The 20,795-nt window shown below is 42.9% G+C and overlaps 2 protein-coding genes across 4 annotated transcripts in view; one reads left to right on the top strand and one right to left on the bottom strand.

Moving 5' to 3' along the window:
- The window catches only part of PRPF18 (pre-mRNA processing factor 18), a 131,692-nt gene that overhangs the window by 44,837 nt on the left and 66,060 nt on the right, over nucleotides 1–20,795 (bottom strand). The gene's annotated exons all lie outside the window — the stretch shown is intronic.
- BEND7 (BEN domain containing 7) overlaps nucleotides 1–20,795 on the top strand; it is a 51,475-nt gene that overhangs the window by 16,193 nt on the left and 14,487 nt on the right. For all 3 annotated transcript variants that reach the window (XM_083701592.1, XM_083701593.1, XM_083701594.1), the window contains 3 exons: nucleotides 8,065–8,187; nucleotides 8,757–9,022; nucleotides 20,560–20,785. In XM_083701592.1, coding sequence (XP_083557718.1) covers nucleotides 8,065–8,187; nucleotides 8,757–9,022; nucleotides 20,560–20,785 — 615 coding nt within the window. The remainder of the gene's footprint in view (nucleotides 1–8,064; nucleotides 8,188–8,756; nucleotides 9,023–20,559; nucleotides 20,786–20,795) is intronic.

A 20,795-nucleotide genomic window follows, 5' to 3' on the forward strand; every position in this document is an offset into this window, starting at 1 on the left:
TAGAAATGTGGAAAATGCAGAACAGGTATAGCCCCCACTTACACAGGGGTTACATCCTGGGGCCTCACGTGCATAAGTAAAGTGGGGATACCCTTTAAACATCCTCTTTGCCAATCTATACCAAAACTGCTGTATCCAAAAATACCCACAACTAGAATTGAACCTCTGGGACCAGCAGGAGGCTGGAGGACACGTGGGAAAGAGGCTGCTGCTGCTGCTGCTGCTGCTGCTGCACTACCCCACATACCAGCTGTTAGGCGGGGAAGCTGAGCAGCATAAACAAAGCCCTGCTGTGCCTCCAGTCTCTGTGGGGCTTCCTCCGCCCTCACTGACATCCTCTTTGGGCTCCAGGTAAGGTCTCCTCATGGGTGGGTTCTCTCTCCCACCATTTCTGTGCTTGAATTGAAATGTTTAATTGTTTCCCAGCACCGCTTGTGTACACGGTTTCATGCAAGCAGAACACATGTAAGTGGGGGGTGCCTGTATTGTGTTTCCAGTCATATGGCTGCTTTCTTAATGTGGTGGAGCAAGAGAAGGGTTCCATGTGCTGAAAGTGTTTAGGTTTCCAGTTGTTTCTTGTCTTTGTGTGGGATCGGATGCATTCCTTCAGGATAGCTGGTGCTCTCATACTGGGACTTGAGTCCAAAAAAGTGGCTAGCACCAGCAAGGCTATCTTCTCCCGCTGTGGCAGTGACCTGCCATTTAATGAGCCTTTTCCTCTGAAGACAGAGAACTGCTCCTCTCCAGCGCTGAGTACACACACTGTACCCAGGAACAGGGGCAAAGAGCAACCTAGTTATTGTGCAGCATTCCTCCTTTCCTGGAGAGAGAGAGAGAGAGAGAGAGAGAGAGAGAGAGAGAGAGAGAGAGATGCTATGGTCTTTGAATTGAGACCTGAGGGGCAGAGTCTGTAGAAAGGATCAAATGTGTTTGTGGCATGCTTTAACTGACTGGGCAAGTCCTGTTATTGGGCAGAAGTGTCTTCACAGGATAGAGAAGATAAAGGAATAGAAGGGAGATAATAAATAATAATAATAATAATAATACCCCACTCTCCCCGGCCAAAACCGGGCTCAGCATGGCTAACATCAAATGTATAACACGTTAATGTGGAAAGAAGCAAGTAGCAACAATTCCAATGAACTGTAATACAGTATTTAGCATTTATAGAGCTTTGAAGTGCTCAAAGTCTTTCACATTACAACAGCCTTTGCCAACCATGTGCCCTCTAGAAGTTCTGAACTACAACTCCCATCATCCCCAGCCAGCACACAGACCTGGCTGGGGATGATGGGAGTTGTAGTGCAAAGCAGCTGGAGGCACCAGGGTGGCAAAGGCTGCTTTACAACAAGACCGCAAGGTCCGTGAGGCAAGGTTTGAAGTCAGCAGGCCAGTTGAGGCCCCTTGTGTCTCCCTGAGTCTGCTTGGAGATAGTAAAAGCACAACTTCAGTTGTGCAATACCAATGCGACGGAAACATGGAAGGTGCCTAAAGAAGCCAGGGTGGCTATCTAAAGAACTTTTAACTGAGTTAAGATTAAAAAAGGATGTGTACAAAAAATGGAAAAGGGGGGAAACCACCAAAGAGGAATTCAAACAAATAGCCAGCACGTGTAGACACAAAGTCAGAAAAGCTAAAGCACAGAATGAACTCAGGCTTGCTAGAGAGGTTAAAAGCAACAAAAAAGGCTTTTATGGGTATGTTCGTAGCAAAAGGAAGAACAAAGAAACTGTGGGGTCACTCAGAGGAGAAGATGGTGAAATGCAAACAGGGGACACAGAAAGGGCTGAACTCCTCAATGCCTTCTTTGCCTCAGTCTTCTCCGATAAAGAAAACAATGCCCAACCGGAAGAATTTGGAGCAAATGATTCAGCAGAGGAAACACAGCCCAGAATAACTAAGGAGATAGTACAAGAATACTTGGCTAGTTTAGATGTATTCAAGTCTCCAGGGCCAGATGAACTGCATCCAAGAGTATTAAAAGAACTGGCAGATGTGATCTCAGAACCACTGGCGGTCATCTTTGAGAATTCCTGGAGAACAGGCGAAGTCCCGGCAGACTGGAGGAGGGCAAATGTTGTCCCTATTTTCAAAAAGGGGAAAAGAGAGGACCCAAATAATTACCACCCAGTCAGTCTGACATCAATACCAGGGAAGATTCTGGAGCAGATCATTAAGCAAACAGTCTGTGAGCACCTAGAAAGGAATGCTGTGATCATCAATAGTCAGCATGGATTTCTGAAAAATAAGTCATGTCAGACGAACCTGATCTCGTTTTTTGACAGAATTACAAGCCTGGTAGATGAAGGGAACGCAGTGGATGTAGCCTACCTTGATTTCAGCAAGGCATTTGACAAGGTGCCCCATGATATTCTTGTAAAGAAGCTGGTAAAATGCGGTATTGACTATGCTACCACTCAGTGGATTTGTAACTGGCTGACTGACCGAACCCAAAGGGTGCTCATCCATGGTTCCTCTTCATCCTGGAGAAGAGTGACTAGTGGGGTGCCACAGGGTTCTGTCTTGGGCCCGGTCTTATTCAACATCTTTATCAACGACTTGGATGATGGACTCAAGGGCATCCTGATCAAATTTGCAGATGACACCAAACTGGGAGGGGTGGCTAACACCCCAGAGGACAGGATCACACTTCAAAACAACCTTGACAGATTAGAGAACTGGGCCAAAACAAACAAGATGAATTTTATCAGGGAGAAATGTAAAGTATTGCACTTGGGCAAAAAAAAATGAGAGGCACAAATACAAGATGGGTGACACCTAGCTTGAGAGCAGTACATGTGAAAAGGATCTAGGAGTTTTGGTTGACCACAAACTCGACATGAGCCAACAGTGTGACGCGGCGCCTAAAAAAGCCCATGCAATTCTGGGCTGCATCAATAGGAGTATAGCATCTAGATCAAGGGAAGTAATAGTGCCACTGTATTCTGCTCTGGTCAGACCTCACCTGGAGTACTGTGTCCAGTTCTGGGCACCACAGTTCAAGAAGGACACTGACAAACTGGAACGTGTCCAGAGGAGGGCAACCAAAATGGTCAAAGGCCTGGAAACGATGCCTTATGAGGAACGGCTAAGGGGGCTGGGCATGTTTAGCCTGCAGAAGAGGAGGTTAAGGGGTGATATGATAGCCATGTTCAAATATATAAAAGGATGTCACATAGAGGAAGGAGAAAGGTTGTTTTCTGCTGCTCCAGAGAAGCGGACACGGAGCAATGGATCCAAACTACAAGAAAGAAGATTCCACCTAAACATTAGGAAGAACTTCCTGACAGTAAGAGCTGTTCGACAGTGGAATTTGCTGCCAAGGAGTGTGGTGGAGTCTCCTTCTTTGGAGGTCTTTAAGCAGAGGCTTGACAACCATATGTCAGGAGTGCTCTGTTGGTGTTTCCTGCTTGGCAGGGGCTTGGACTCGATGGCCCTTGTGGTCTCTTCCAACTCTATGATTCTATGGTTATTGAATTCATTCCTGAATTGGCCCTTTGCATAGACAGAGTCCCTTAAGGCAAATCATATCACTTCCCTTCAGGAGCCAATATGTGTTCTAGTGAGTACTACAGGTTAGTGTGCTGTGAAACCTTCCTTGGAGGATTTTAAGCAGAGGTTGGATGGTCATCTAGGAGGGATGCTTTAGCTGAGATTCCTGCATTACAGGGGCTTGGACTAGATGACCCTGGGATCTCTTCCAACTCTACAATTCTGTGATTCTGTGCCAATCTTGAATTAGGTATTGCCTACACAACTCATTCCATGGTAATAAACAACTGCAATCCGAGATCTCTGGGGTTATTTATGTATTTACTTTATTCTAACAATTTGTATGCCACTTAATCACAGTCGTCTCTAAGTGGTGTGAAATAAGACCAAACGTGAGTTAAAACTATATGGCTTTTGCATATGTTTCATCTTCATACAGATTTTTATTTTACTAAGGCTTTTGATTGTGCCTGTTCTGCCCAGTGGTTGTAATCTTGAGAATGGTGCAGCTAACTGGGTCCTGTTGTTGATATTTGAACACATAGAACAACCTATGTAAGCCATTTCATGCAAGGCAGATGGCATCTTCTTTATAAAAAATAAGCTTATTACTGACAACTTGACCACTCTTAATAGCACCAAAAATCTCCTGCCTCATGGTGCCCAACAATAGGACCGGTCCTTGTTCCAGTAATTTCTAGGCCAGTGTTTCCTCTTGGCCAATGGCAGGCGGACTGTGGCACCAGCTCCATCCCTGGGGTGGATCGGACTGAGCCGGCTGCCTTATGGGTTTATAATGCCAGGGCCTAGTCCACTTCCTCGTTTAGTTTTTAAACACTGTTCGTATGTGTTTCATTTGTTGTGGAATGAATAAGGTGTCTTATTTACAACAACATGTTTCTTTACTATGTTGGTAGGACATAGGTAGAAATACAGTGGTACCTTGCAAGACGAATGCCTCGCAAGATGGAAAACGCGCAAGACGAAAGAGTTTTCCATTTTTTGAGTCGTTCCGCAAGACGAATTTCCCTATGGGCTTGCTTCGCAAGACGAAACGTCTTGCGAGTTCTTGCGAGTTTGTTTCCTTTTTCTTAAAGCCGCTAAGCCGCTAATAGCCGTGCTTCGCAAGACGAAAAAACCGCAAGACGAAGAGACTCGCAGAACGGATTAATTTCGTCTTGCGAGGCACCACTGTATAGATACATAAAAGAATTCATATTTCTGTTTGTTCACTTAAAAGAAGGTAGATTTCCAGGGGGCACGGAGTAATGTTGTTTCTTAAAAGGGAGCAGCAGGCCAAAGAAGTTTGAGGAGCCCTGTTCCAGGCTGTGGGCAATCTGTTTCATGGAGACGGCTTTTGTTAGTTGAGCCAGAGAAACTGGCAGCTGCTTTTGGCTTCTTTTGTTTTTAAAGGTGCTACTAGGCTTGCTATGATATTTTCCATATGAATATTGGGAATACAGTTGTGGTACTCGCATATTGACTTTTCTGTCTGAAAGGCATCTGCGAAGAGAGAAAAACATAGCCTTGATTTTTTTTTTTATATTGCTCCTGCTGTTGGGCTGCTGTGCAGGCCAAAATAATTCACATTGGCTTCCTTCCATAATATAGAGGGAGGAGCAAAGCAAGAGGTGGTTCTTAAGATTTGCCACTACAAGTAGTCTTCTTAAAAAGTGAGAAATGATTTTTAAAAAAATTGTTAAATTTAATAAACAGACAAATGTGCTTTTATTCTTTAGGTGATGCTTTGAACATTGAATAAGAACATTCTGTAAAGTGTTCTGTTTTACTCTTGTTGATTTGAAGAAAAATGATGGAAATGCTTTTTGGTTTTTTTAAAAAAAATATCCATAAATATGCATGAAGTTAGCAGAGCCGTGCTTTTGATTTGAAATATTGGTGGTCTCTTTTTCCATTTACTGTACACAGGGTAGATTTACATGGGTAATTTCTATCAATGCTAATGGGGATTATAATGTAAATCCCCCATGCCTCAGTAGGAAAACAGACCTTTTGGTTTTCAAATGGGGCTTCAGTACCGGCAGACTTCATTAGTAATGCATTATATTTGTAGCAGAAAAGATGAGCATGAATTTATTCCAAGGTTTGCTTTGTCAAAATTTTATCATGATATTCATCAGAATATTAAAAACTTAGAAGAGGAAAGGGACAAATTCATAAAATAATATTTATTTGCTAAGCTTAGTTCTCTAAGACACACAAAAGACAGACTCCGTTTTAAAATATTATTTTTAATAGCTGAAAAAGACAGGTTTTTTCCCTTATAGTGCTCTGTTTCATAGCCCTAATAATATTTGTTTTATATTGTTTGATTAAACCTTGCTGTACAGACAGTTAGGAAATATAAAGACTCTGCTGCAAAATGAACTGGGAACTAGTAACGTGCAAAGCCAATGGAATTAATAGTTCTTGAACAGGAGGCTATATACTAAAACATGCTCATACAAGTTCAGTGCCCTGTTGAGGATTTGTGGTTATCCTGGTGTTTTCTCTCTGACAACCTGCATGTTCAAACAAGGCCTCTCTCCCCCCCCCCCCCCCCCCGCAGTCTTGTGGAACTCCTTGCTAGATAGATGCATGCTTAGCTGCATACTTTTCTTTCCACTGCCTTGTGAAAGGTAGCTTTGGCTCTGAAGATCCTTCCTAAGGTATCTGGGACTAGTTTTGTTTTATTTATTTATCTATTTGATCAATATACCGCCCTTTATCCAAAGATCTCAGGGCACTGTACAACATTGAAAACATAATTTATGCAGCATAATAATAACAGTCCCTCAATTTAACAGGCCATAAGTTATTTAATGGCCAAATGTTTGGGTAAAGCTGAATGTTTTCACCTGCCGCCTAAAGACATATAATGATGGTGCCCAGCGAGCCTCTCTGGGGAGAGCGTTCCACAGACGGGGAACCACCACAGAAAAGACCCGTTCTCATGTTGTCACCTTCCGAACCTCTCAGGGAGAGGGCGTAGGAAAGAGGCGGATGACAAATGCTTCTTTCCTGCTAAAATATACATTTAGGCTGTTTTTGGTTTTTCCATTCTTTTATTGTGCAACCCTTTGTGTTAATGAAAAAGGGCTTTGTTTATTAAAATATTCCTGTGCCACCGTTCATATGTAATAACAAGGGGTGTGCTTTCAGCATCGATCAGCTGATCAGCGCTGAGAGCAAGCCCCTTGGAAGGCCCATGGCAGGTGGTTTGGAGCCACACTGTGCCTGCAAGCATTCAGAGGGGCTTTTGCTCATTGCTGTCAGCTGTTCAACGCTGAGAACTTTAATGTGTGCAGTCAGCAGCCCCATCCACTGCAGTTGGAAGTTCCCAATGTGCAGCTCTCTAGGGTAGCCAATCCCAGACACATCTTTACTTGCTCCACTCTTGATGTCACATAATGCTGTTAGGTGTGGGGCAAGTGGGCATGGCTTGGGGGAAACGGCCTCACAGACCTAAGTAGGGCCCCTGCCTGGCATGATTAGGTCCCTGCCACTGACCTGTTATATTGGCCCCATCATGGAAATGCTTTCTCCGTAGTCATTTTACCTGGACTTCATGCAGCAACTGACATTAGTTGTGCTGGAAACATCTGAAAAGACCCTTGTTTTTAAATACAGAAATTGATACCTGAGCCCAGGGTGGCAAGGTCTCCATTTCTCAGCAGCCAGGAGCCATGGGAATGCACATATTTTCTGTTTTAAAGGTTCCAGGTTCAATTCCTGGCACCTCCAGTTTGGGCTGAAACCCTGGAAAGCCTCTGCCAGTCCGTGTAGACAGTACTGAACTAGGGAGGCCAATGGCCTGACTCTGTACAAGGCTGCCTTCTGTGTTCCTGTGCCTCCTGAAATCAAGTGCAGGAAGCTTTCAGACTTGAGTTGGGAAGCAGCTTATATATCAAATATATATTAACAAACACATCCTGGAGACAGTATGAAGTGCAGTAGTACAGAGATGGTTGACAACCTTCAACAGCAATAATTGAAAAGAAACTGGGAAGTAGGAGTTCACCGTCACAATGAAAGCGAAAGCTGTGGATATTTTCTGCCTTCATAGAACTTCTCTGTTCATGGAAATCGATGATGGAGGACTCTGTTCTTTTAATTTTTAATACTGTGAAGCAACAAGCGGCGTTCAATCCATTTTAGACTTGTTAGTTCTTTATTAAATAACTTATTACACAGCCATCTCATTCTTTTTAGGGGTATTGTCATATGGAGGAAGGGCCTTTCTGGGTTGTTCTGCGCATGATAGAGCAACTGTTTCTGTAATGAGCTTCAGTGCTCTTGTTATCCACCATGAACTAGTTTGACAATAAGGAGGCCTGCTGTGAGCTTACATTGTGTTTGCTGTTTTGTGCAAACTTCACTATACCATGGAACATTATTTGTGTGGGGAGGGGAATGGCAATGCACACCCCTGCCGCCGCCGCCGCCGCCACCTCACAGTGGAGATTTTAATTTTAGGTTTCAATTTCCTAACAGCATGTATCAGACAGCATTAAAAGCCTGTGAAGACATTCTTGCCCTGCATCACTGTTTTAATTTCCCTTTTTTCTTCAGGAGAAATTCCGGTGGCTAATACTTCCTCTGGCTCAAATTGTTGTACTTGTAATTGCCAGCCAGCATTGCAAGCCATTCTTCAGGAGCTTAAAACCATGAGAAAGATAATGCAGATCCAAGCAGGTATGATAGTCTGTCTTTTCAACTATTAAGGTATAATTTTCAGTCTGCAGACAGACTGCCTTATAAGTGCCTTTTCATGAAAGCATAGGTCTTAAAGAAAGACTGCTGCCCAGATGGTATGGATCAGGGGTTGCCAACCCAGTGCCCACAGGTACTCTGAACTTTCCTTTTTGAAAAAAGTGAGTCTCTAGCCCTCCTAGAAAGAAACTTATGGGGCAAAATGTGCAGGCAACATCTAAGCGATTTCCATGAAATAAGAGTGTTGTGGCCAAGTTGTATATTTTTCCTGGTACAGTACTGAGGAATGTTCCTGTGGTTATTAGACAACAACAGCAACAGGGTGTTGAGTGTGGGTATGATCTCAGTGTCAGCATGATTTTTGCGTTATGCCATGTTCCCCATAGCAGCTTCCCCAGCTGACTGCTCCAAAGAGAGTGCTCCGCCCACAGCTGTAGGTTCAAGCAGTTGGTTCTGATAAGAGGGTGGGAACTGGTCAGGAGTCTGGGCTGTAGTAACTGTCATCTTTGATACACGTTTGGAAGTGTACTCACAGGTTTTTCTTTCTTCAGTTGCTGCTCAGAACAGACAACCGCCCCCAGTTCCTCTGGTTTGCACACAGAAATCAACACTTTCAAGAAAGAGAAATAAAAAGAAAAAAATACCTCCAAAGACTATTGAACCCCTTACTGTGAATAAAAAGCCCAGCACTGCAGAGAATGAAAAAAAGCTATCAGCAAACTCTGAAAGTTCTAGTGTGGAAGCTGCTGAATCATCCTCAAAGTTGGAGTCACAGGTTTCAGGATTTGGCATTGTCCTCGAATCTTCATCTTCAGATGTAAGTTGACCAGGTGCTGGCAGAACAGACCCTGTTAAGAGTGCAAACCTCATGTCACAGGTGTTGTTGGTAGTGTAGTAAGTCTTAGGATTAGGCCGTAATGTCGGTTTCCTGTGGGATCTTTTCTACATCGGCAGCTTGCAACATAAGGGCTGACCATCCACATACTTTATTTTTTCAGGAAAGATCTGTATGCACACACTATATCCTAACAAATCCATATGATTGTCCAGTTCCTGTTTCATGTTTTGTACTAGTATGCCCCTGAGGGAATCATTCCAAAAACATTTCTATTGAGCCTAGCATTGAATAGGCCTTGTTCATTTTTTCACAAGCATATTGGGAAGCATTTAGCCATGGGACAATTGAAGGAATTATTTTTTGGTTTTGCAGCTGCACTGTTCATGAGTCTGAGGGAATCTAAGAGTTGGTGCTAAAGTACTAAGATAATGATATCCCCTCCTCCTCAAGAAAGTGAAGAAATCAGGCTTTCGGGGAAGGGGCATGCACGAGTTACAAAAGTCTTCTCAGTTATCCGCAGATCTTAAAAACTGACTTCTCATTCCTCTTTAATCAGATTAGCACAGTTGGCATTAGGAAAAAGTGCACAAGTTAAGTAGCTGTTGTTATTATTTATGCCGTGTCACCAGTGTACATGCATAAGGTCAGTGGGCTGAAGGGAGAGATGAGATGGGGGGGAGGATGGTGAGCAAATGCAGAGGTGTTTACTTGGATTCAGTTTGGGGGGACAAGTAAGCAAGAGGCTTGCTACAGAAGATGAGTTTTGTTAGCATTATTGCAGTTGCCAAGGTAAAACCAGGGATGATGTTATAGAATCAAAGCCTCGCATGGGTTGGTTAATTTGATGTATCTCACAAGGGTCTTTGTGACAAAGATGACAAGGGTGAGGACTTTGTATGAAATGTATTCATTCTCACTGTAGCACTAGAATAGCTTGTTCTGCCCTACCCCTGCCATAGGTAATGCTAAAACAAGTGGAAAGCTAAAGCGATGTCACTTTTTTCTGTCCGTGTTAATGGTTATAATCTGTTAGTAAGAACTGTCCTGTGGAAGCAACGTCACAAGGCTGTGCAGAACCCTTTTAACAATAAAGAGAAGTGAGAGATTTCCTATCTGCTGACCAGAAGTGCATTCACTTGTGAGCTGAACTTGTGCAAATCACTAGTTGGGCCACTGGTGGTTAATCCTAACCATAAGACTGATCTGCCCAATTTTATACTCTCTCATGGCACAAAGAAAGCTTACATGTGAAGGTAGACTTGAAGTATCGGGGCTGAAATTGTAAATGTCAAAATCTAGAGCCAGGATTTCAAAAGGGCACACTTGGCATTTTCTCCTTTTGAATTAGATGTTTGTAGAATGAATATCAGGAGAGCAAGAGGGTGGCTGGTTGGCTTTGTTTGAGCTTCAAGCAAATGATGGCTGAAAAGTTCACTGATGAGTAAGCTGATCATTAATTTCTTCAACGTACCTTTTTAATTTTGAGAAGACAGTTTCCAATTTCCTAAGTACAGCAAGCTCAGAGAACATAATTAAATTCCGTATCAATGATCATAAATGAAAGAAATTCTGTAGATAATATTGTACCTTTCTAGAAGTGCAAACTAATAATAAAAAAGAGCAGTCATGATAATTCAGTTACACAGATGTGAGCTACACCGGTAATTAGATTAGTGTGTCATCCGACAGACTCTATGTAATGATACATAGCAACTGGTTAAATGCTTTTCTGTGGTTCTTGTATGTAATTATAATTACAGCCAGAAATGACTGTGCAAGGAAAGGATTCAAAACTTCTCTTTCAGTTTTGTAAGTGATTTTATTATTTTGACCTGTTTTCAGATTGCCCGTCAGTTTTCCATGTTTTGAACATACAGGTTCAAGGTTTGGTTTTTTGTTTGGGGTTTCTAGAGTGGCTACATTTTTAAGCAGTGTCTCATTGCTCAGTGAGTGAATTCAGGCAGAGTAGTAATTAATGCTGGATTTATTTATTTATTTTTACAGAATGATTCATCAAGCCTTGGGCTAATTATTTTAAAATGTTCGTGCTTTACATCTTTAACCACAATATAATTAAAAAACAACAACAAAACTTGGAAGTTGCTCTGAAGGGCAATTGGGTGAATCTTCTATCTCTGGGGGGAGAGAATGCCATTTAGAAAGAGACTGGTGAGATTTGAGTTCATATTCTCACCTAGTCACGACCCTCATTCTGTAGTCTTTGGCAAAGGACTGAAAACTAAAACCGTGAATGAAGCTTGCATTCCTTTGGGCGCTAGCTTGGGAACTGACCTTGGTGAACTCTGGAGGATTTCTGAGTATGGGATCATGTTTCAGTTCTTTATACACTTATATGAATCCCCTCTGTCAGTGGGATTTACATAAGAGTAAACATGCATAGGATCAGGTTGGAAGCCTGAGTTTATATCTCTCATTAATTTTCAGCTGGGGTGAATGGAATGGCTGAACCACTCCACACTGCAACATTTTGTTGCAGGCTCCACTTGTCCAATTTACAGTATATTAAATACATGTTAACTACATTATGTGAATTAGCCACAATTACAACTATTGATATGTCTATAGGGTAACCTTCAAAGCTGAATTAAGTAATCTTTCCATTTCGAATCTTTCAATTTTAATGAAAGGGGAAGCCTACATATGCAAAATATTAAGTAATTATCATATAGAAATTGTTTTTTAGAGAATTGAATGCCTTTGTGATCCCAAGCCTTAGAATGGCCTTGAAAGACAGATCAATATTATTATCCCCATATCTCGGTTGGCTGGGGATGTGACATAGTGATTTTCTTTAAGGCCACCCATTGAAACTGTTTGCTGATTATTACAAACGGCAGCTTCATGGTCAAGCTAGTGCAAGGACCCAATCCCTCAACCTTTAGATTACCTCTTTTCTCTATGCACAGAACAATCTTTGCAAAATATGTAGTTGAGGGTCGCCCTCAACACTTCTGGGGCACACTTTCAGTAGCCTCCTTCAAATGAATCAATAAAGTAAGGTCATTTCTGAACTACAAGTATGGGAGATGCATATGCCCCTGGTACTGATCTGTGAGCTAAAGTTTGCCAACACTTTCCTACAATGCCTTATTGCCATACGGAAATGTTAAACTCGATTAACATTATTGACTGCACCAGTAATTCCTAAGTAAATGGTGTACGCTGAGAAAACTTCTACTGTTAAGAAATAAATTCATTAAATAAAAATTGTGAATTCCAAGCATGCCCCCGAGCCCCAAATAGCAAAGAAGCCATGACAGCGAGCGGGATGGATCCCGCTCGCTGTCCTGGCTTCGCTTTAGCCTCGGGGCTGTGGGTCCGGGAGCGAAGGCGAGGTTGCGCTCAACCTTGCCACCGCTCTCAGAGCTTGCGGGGCTGGGGGCGGGGGAAGCCCGAGCTTCCCCCGACCCCAGCCCCCAGAACAGGCTGTTGCCCGCAAGGCTTGCAAGCCTGTTTGGAACTCCCTCCGGGCTCGCAAGTCTTGCGGACACCTGTGTGAAGCATGGGGCGCGCTCTGGAGTGCACCCCGTGCTTCGGGCTGCAGGCTGCTGCCCGCAAGCCTTGCGAGCCCAGCAGGAACTCCCGCCGGACTCACAAGGCTTGCCGAGAGCTTCCTGAAGCCTGGAGAGCGAGAGGGGTTGGTGCGCACCGACGCCTCTCGCTCTCCAGGCTTCAGCGAAAGCCTGCATTCGCCCCATTGGATGCACACACATTTCCCCTTCATTTTTGGAGGGGGAAAAGTGCAGCCTATAGGGCGAAAAATACGGTAGATTGGATTCAGCTCCTTATGTAGAAAAGCAGTAGACCTACCCACCTTCAGAGAATATTTCCTATTGTACCTATGGCAGGAATTGCTTATCTGGGCTTCCCTTCTTCCCATCAGGAAGCCTGCACTTAAAGCGGCAGAAACATAAGGGTAGATCTAGTCCAAGAATGGGCAAGTTGATTTGGGAGCACACAACACATTATGCTAATACATTTTGGAAAGAATGTGTCAGTTCTGGGCACTTTATTTTTATGTTTTGTTTTCGAGAAAAAGCAGCTATGCAGGGCCCCAGATAGACTGGGAACATGGTGCTCAGGGCAGGGGTTTAATAGTTTACTTCTCACAACATTTTCTTGCAGGACAATGCTTCCCAGCTACCATGTGCCCTTCAAAACTGTTTTTATGCAGTAAGTAGCACCTTTAGGGAAAATAGAAGCAGTCGGAGAGATTTTCAGGAAGAAGAGGGATGGTAAGGGTTAAACCCAGATTGTGTTAAATGTAGATTGTGACCTGTCTGGCAGCTTTTAATGAAAAAAACAAAAGTGGTCAGTGCTAAGCTGCTTCTAAAGATTAGACAGTTGTTCTGTTTAAGAGAATTCTCATTTCTTCCATGTAAAAATCACAGATCAGAAATTCCAGCCCGAGGGCATTCCTTATTATTATAAAACTGAAGGTGCAGGCAGGAACCCGGCCCCCTGAGTTCAGCTCCAGCACCTCTCAGGTGGGCACCATTGCCTTTTTAACAGAACACAGGAGAGGTCCATGGTGAGCTCTGGCAGGCACCTCTTTCTGTAGACTAATAGCGCTGGGTGTAGACACATATGACCACATGCTCTCCACATGGTGGCCAATGCTTTCCTTTTAAATTAAAGGAATGTGGGCATTGCCTGCTGAAATGCCTATATTATTGGGGACCTGAACAGCCCTCCATGGCATGAACATTCCAAAAGACATCACTTCCTGTTATACCTAAATCTAGAGCTGATCAAACCCTAGGCTGAGTCTGTATAGCCAGCTTGCCTGGGACTTGTCTGTTAATGGCACTATATATATATATATATTTCTGTTTTTAAAAAAACTGTGGTTAGACAAAATATGTTATTGTGTAGGTTTGTACTTTACATTTTATAAATACACTCTGCCTTCTCTGGTTCTCATCATATTTGTGAATTTAACCATACAAGCAATATCCCATAACTAGGTTGTTTGGCTGTCTTGGTGTACATTTTACCCCAATACTGGTTTTGGATTCTTTCAATGGAGGTAGATACAACATGAATTACATGTTAGATTTACTCTAATTAATTACTGGAACAACCTGTGCAGAAGTAATCCCCAGGGAGGAGGCAAGTGGGCGGTGGCCCTGGGTGCATTTGGGCATGGGTGTAAAAATTTCCCAGGAAATTGATGGCCCTCCTTTAAGGCTGGAGTGCCCAGGTGGGCTTGGCTATGACCGAACTGGGCTCACTGGTGGCCAGAGGCAAGGAAGACCCAACGGAACACCCTGCCCTGAGTCGTGCCGAGCGAAGCCAGCCAGGAGGATGGCCGTGAGGCGCCTCGTGTGGCAGCGCTCTCCTCCTAAGCCCAGATCCAGCGGGCAATAGGGGCAGGGAGAGGAGAGGAGCTTCCACGCTCAAAGCTGGCGGGGGCAGCTCAGAGGGGCTGGTGAACTGAGATCATAACACCATGCTTGCTCCTGCCTCGTTGCTCTGTGCCCTCAAGGAGCTGGCCAGCAAGAACGTCAAGAGGCTGCAGGTGAACGTGCTCCTGGGGGGGGGCAGGTAGGAGAGGAGAGCTGGTGGCAGCAGGGGAGGGCCGTGCATGCCTCTTCCGTTCTGGGGAGTGACCTCCTTAGACCGGGGCTCTCAGCCAAGTGGCCTTGGCAGGCACCCCAGCCTGGGAACAAGGTGGCACCTGGTGGCCACCTTCCCACAAGCACTGCTGGAGGGAGTTTTGACCTCCAAAGTGGAGGGCGCAGCGGCCTTTTCCCTTCTCCGGGCAAAGCGAAGGGCAAGGCTCTGGCCATTCTCCATGCTTTCCGAAGCCCATCCTGGTATGGTCTTTGGACAGAGGCGTGAGACAAACACAGGAGCTGCCTCCGGGGCTGGCAGGTGTCTGACACCACCACCACTGCTTCTTAGGGTGCACAATACTTAGGCTGCCCTGGTTGCTGGCAACCTACACTACGTCACTGGTAAGCCCCAGTATGTTCAGTGGATATTATGCTCAGGTCACTGGGAACTGGGCATAGGATTGCCGAAATATGCTATCTACCTTTGTGACTAAAGCAACTGAGTGCCCTACTTCTAAGTAAACGTTTTATTTGTTTTCCATGCAAAGCAAATAATTTGTATAGATTTGGCAAAAGAGTTCTGTTTTAATCAATTAAAATATTCAGAAATGCTTGGACTAAATCTAATTTGCTGCTTGCTAATTTTAGCAAAACAAAAGTTTTGGCAATTCTTTCATTTGTGTTTAATCATGTACACCATTGCCTTGATTATCTTATGTTAACAAACTCTATTTGGCTATAAATCATACTTGGAAATGTCCATGTGAAGCTCAATTGGGTACTGATTGCGTGCAATTGAAGGATAATTTGCTACTGAAGGAATCTGGAATAAATCAGCATTCCCCCCCCCCTCAAAATATGTGACTAGGATACAGACTGATTCATTTATAAAACACACACACACAAATGTACAAAACACATTAATTGCATCTCTAATTGAGACTAGGGATTGCCTGTGAAGAGTCCCTGTTAAACATATTTCTACCTTTTGCAATACAGGGATGTTGGTTTTCTAATAGGTAGATCCAGGGTCATGCTTTTTCCATGATTATTGTGGTTCTTGTGTAATAGCCTGGTCACTGGGAACTTGCAATGAGCATCTCTTGTTGTTAATGCACCGCTAATATCAATCAATTTGAAAGGAAAGATTTCTCAAGGGAACTCATACAAATCACCCGTGAAGCTGTAATCCAAACAAAATGTGGCACACATTTCAATATACCTCTCTACCTTTATTATTAAGTGCTGGAAACAATGTGTGGAGACAGCTGCTCTGAGGACAAGAGCATATTTTTTCCAACTTTGTGTGACCAAGGGCACTCTGCCGTGTGGCAGCTTTTTTAGTGTGGAATTTTTTATTTTGAAAAATAAAGTTCATCTGAGGATATGAAATGCAATCAGAATAGATAACCTAGGTATAGAATTGTAGAATTGAAAAGGACCCCCAAGGGTCATCTAGTGTAACCCTGCGCAATTCAGGAATCTCAGCTAAAGCCCCCAAGACCATCCAACCTCTGCTTAAAAGCCTCCAATGAAGGAGAGTCCACAACCTCCCAAGGGAGACAGTTTCACTGTTGAACAGCTCTTACTGCCAGAAAGTTCTTCCTGATGTTTAGTCAGGATCTCCTTCCTTGTAACTTGAAGCTATTGGTTTGTGTCCCCCCCTCCAGAGCAGGAGAAAAACAGCTTGTTCCCTCTTCCATGTGACAGCCCTTGAAATATTTTAAGATGGCTATCATGACCCGGAAGCTGTCTGCGGACAAACGCCGGCTCCCTCGGCCTATAGAGCAAGATGAGCGCGCAACCCCAGAGTCGGTCACGACTGGACGTAATGGTCAGGGGTCCCTTTACCTTCCTTTATCATATTTCAATTAGTGTTCTCTTTTCCAAACTAAGCATACCCATTTCCTTCCATTGTTCCTCATAAGGCTTCGTTTCCTGACCCTTGACCATCTCGGTCTCCCTCCTCTGCACACCTTCCAGCTTGTCAACATCTTTCTTAAATTGTGGTGCTCAGAATTGGACACAGTATTCCAGGTGTGGTCTGACCAAGCCAGAATAGAGTGGTATTATTACTTTCCTTGATCTGGACAGTAGACTTCTGCTGAGGCAGCCTAGAATAGCATTAGCTCTTTTTTTTTTTTTTTTTTTTTTTTTGCTGCTGCATCACACTGTGGACTCATGTTCAACTTGTGGTCCACTAAGGCGCCTAGATCCTTTTCACATGTACTGCTAGTAAGCCAGATGTCCCCCCATCCTATATTTGTGCATCTGGTTCATCCTGCCTAAGTGCAGAACCGTATGTTTGTCCCTACTGAAATTCATTTTGTTAGCTTGGGACCAGTTCTATCTGTTAAGGTCATCTTGAATCCTGATTTTTTCTTTTGCAGCATTAGCTACCCCTCCCAGTTTGGTGTCATCTGCAAATTTGATGAGCATCCCCTCAATTCCTTCATCCAAGTTATTTATAAAGACGTTGAACCCTGCAGCACCCCACTTGTCCCTTTTTTCCAGGATGACAAGGTTCCGTCAGTCAATCAGCTACACATCCACCTAACAGTTACCTCATTCAACCCACAGTTTACCAGCTTCCTCGCAAGAATATAACGGGGAACTTTGTCAAAAGCCTTACTGAAATCAAGATAAACTATTTCCACAGCATTTCTCTGATCCACCAAGCTTGTAATTCCAACAAAAAAAAAAAAAGAAATGAGATTTGTCTGGCATGACTTATTTTTGAGAAACCCATGCTGGATCTTAGTAATTGCATCATCCTTTTCTAAAAAATATTATTATTATCTAAGTATACCACACAAGATTATTCCAGCTTGCTAAATTATATTTTAGTCTGCTTGTGTTAAACTGCTGTCGCCCACTTAAAGGTCTAAAAATATGGCAGGATGGATATTGAAATAACTCCTTTTGTTTCCAACCAAATTCTCAAATGTACAAAAAATCATTCCCCCTCAGTTGGTTAAATTGGCTACTGATAAACTGGCTGAGATTATTGAAATATTTGGCTTTTACAGAGAGAAATCATATAGAGTTATGCCAGGAGAATATGTGAGAGCTAACAGGGGCTTTATCTGCACAAGTGCAATGTTTTCATTGCTGGCTACAAAAGGGGGAAAGCACAGCTCGTCCCGGAAGAGCTCCACTGTGGCGCGGCAGAATCATGGCCTCAAAATGGTTGCACATAATAAGCTAAAAACTGGTTCGTGTTTGTTGCTTGCAAGTCCCCTAACTACTAAATGAGGGCGGGAGACTGCCTGTGAAGACAAGGAAAGGTCAGGAGGGCTGGGACAGAAAGCTCCCGCAAGACCCGCAAGGTCGAGGAGAAATTGTATGCAGTTGACCGGGTTTAACCCGAGGGAACCGGGGGGCTATTGAAAGACATCTGCTGCTAGGAGAGTTAAGGCACTGGGAGTCCAGTAACTGGTTGGCTGGAGACAGAGAAGCAGGAATACAAGTGGAAAAAGAGTGGAAGCAGAACCCTGAAGGGAACAGTTCTTAGAGTTATATCCAGATAAGATGGGAATAATTATGTCCTTGGCTTAAAGCAGGGTAGTCATCAGCAACATTTGACACCCCCCCCCAGCCCTGATGTTGCCTTTCCAAAGTCGGGTTTGATGTGGGTTTGAGCAGGAATTCAGCTTTTACTTAAGATATACACCAATAAATTATGTAGGGTTTGAGGCCATAAGTAGGAATAGTGAGCAGACCACACTAAATTGTAAAGACATTTTTGTTGGAAAAAAGTTTGATTAATAATGCAGGATTTGCAGCTGTGTGAGAGAATGGGAATTGATATATACCAATAGATTTTGAGCCCATTGTTCTGTATTACAAAAATAAGCAAAATCTGAAAAATGTCATTCATTTGTTTAAAGATATGGTGTGGGGTTTCTGTAGCCTCAGTATACTAACTTTGCTAGATTTCTTTCTTTTTAAACTTAATTTTAGGAAAAGAAATGTCACTTGGGTATTATAGTGAGGATTCTAGAAATGAGCATCATGGGTTGTGTTCCATTACAGTATGTCCCTCTGCTCATGGAAGCCTTTTTGCTCCAGCAAATTGCCCTTTCTCCAACCAACCTCCTTGCCACTCCACGCTGTTTCCACAGGTCTCCCTAAGCCTCTGGAGCAGTCTTGTGGGGTGGGGTGTGCAAAGAGATGCGGAGGGAAGGAAATATCAGCTAAAGTCCTCCTTTTGTCCTCCATTTGCGGAAGCCTCTGCTGGACCACAGGCCTTTCCATGAGCAGAAAGGGACACGGCTGGAGGCAATTCACATCTTTTATTCACTGTTTCTTAAAAAATCATTTCCCCAGTACTTTGCACGCCCATGCTTCATACTGATTCACAGGCTTTTTTAGAACTTAGGTTATCCCTTTCCAAGCTTATTTTTTAAAAACAATAACAACAACACTATTGTGATAATAAAACAAAGAAAAAGCCCTATTATGATTTCCTTGACAAAAGGGGCGCTGATGAGATCAACTAACTCGCAGGACATTGTTTCTAATCAAAGTTCTATATATGGTGCCAAGCACCTGCCATTCTCACCTTGAGAACTTCCGGTTGCAATCTGATTAGTATGTGCTAATATCTACTTGCTTGCTTAAACTTGTCCACCTTTTCTGCACTTTGAAAATTTCCATACGGTCACCAAAGCTTGACTATTAACTAGCAGCGGATGCAAAATGTTGCACTGTAAAGTTGTACAATGCAGAGTATAATAAGTAGAATCATTTTGTCTTACTCTGAAAGGTGGCAATTCAAGAAGTTCTCGTAAGCTGCTGTGGGTAATTTTAAAAACTGCTATTCCTAAATTAATAAATTAGAATGCCACTTTGTAAAACAATTTACTGTATTTTTCGCTCTATAAGACGCACCAGACCATAAGACGCACCTAGTTTTTGGAGGAGGAAAACAAGAAAAAAAATATTCTGAATCTCAGAAGCCAGAACAGCAAGTGGGATCGCTGTGCAGCCTCTTGCTGTTCTGGCTTCTGGGATAGCTGCACAGCCTGCATTCGCTCCATAAGATGCACACACATTTCCCCTTACTTTTTTAGGAGGGAAAAAGTGAGTCTTATAGAGCAAAAAATACGGTACTTGTGTTCACTAATAAAAATTGATTCCAGAATCAGATCTTGCCCTAGTGCCAGTTATTGCAAGTTCTTAAGCTGAATTTACAGTTGGGAGTCAAAGATAAATAGAAGGGCTTTTTCATGCAACATGTCATCAATATATGACATAAGGTGTGATGAAAGGCACAAGCTGAAATAGCTTTGAAGGGGGATTCACCAAATAAACGGAGGATAAGTTGATCAATGACTGTTAGTCATAATATTTAAATGAAACCTTCATGTCCTGCTCTTGAAGTTCCCAGAGGCAAGTGGCATGCAGCTTTTGGACAAAATAGGTGTTGAGCAACAAATAAGTATTTTTGTTCTTATACTCTGACTTTTGTTTCCTTATATTGCTTAGATTTCAAGTAATGTGATTACAACAGTTTATTATGGTGGGATTAAACATTTAACAGTGAGTGCAGGATTGTAGCCATAGTAATTTTAGTTCAAATTCCTAATGGGCAGTATCCAATTATTCAAAGCTGCTGCTGTACTGAATAAATATTTCATAATTGCAGTTGCCAGCATTAAATTAATTAACATCCAGGTAACTAGCTCCTTGGGATTTCCCCCTGTTCTAGTAATTATAATTTCGTAAAGATAATGGACAGAGCAGGTTTTGATGTGCATTTTGTTATACTCAGTTGATAATTTTGATTTCAATGTCTATTTTATTTCAGTGTCTATTCTGGTGTCATAAAAGTCTAGTATGTGTGTTGATGCGAGCATGTTTTCCTTGGATGTCATTTGTTGACAAAATAGTTATGAAAGAGGTGCTAATAAAGCATTGATATTCTTTTGGTAGCCAGAAGTGCAACTTGCTGAAGGCTTTGACGTCTTTATGCCGAAATCACAACTGGACTCTATATTAGCAAATTACACTCGTTCAGGAAGTCTGCTGTTTCGAAAGCTGGTGTGTGCATTTTTTGATGACAAGACCTTGGCCAACTCTTTACCCAATGGCAAGAGGAAAAGAGGTCTCAATGACAACCGAAAAGGACTAGACCAAAATATTGTGGGTGCAATAAAAGGTATTGTTCT

The sequence above is a fragment of the Podarcis gaigeae genome (assembly GCF_964106915.1).
Source record: "Podarcis gaigeae genome assembly, chromosome: 10".
Classification (NCBI taxonomy): domain Eukaryota; kingdom Metazoa; phylum Chordata; class Lepidosauria; order Squamata; family Lacertidae; genus Podarcis; species Podarcis gaigeae.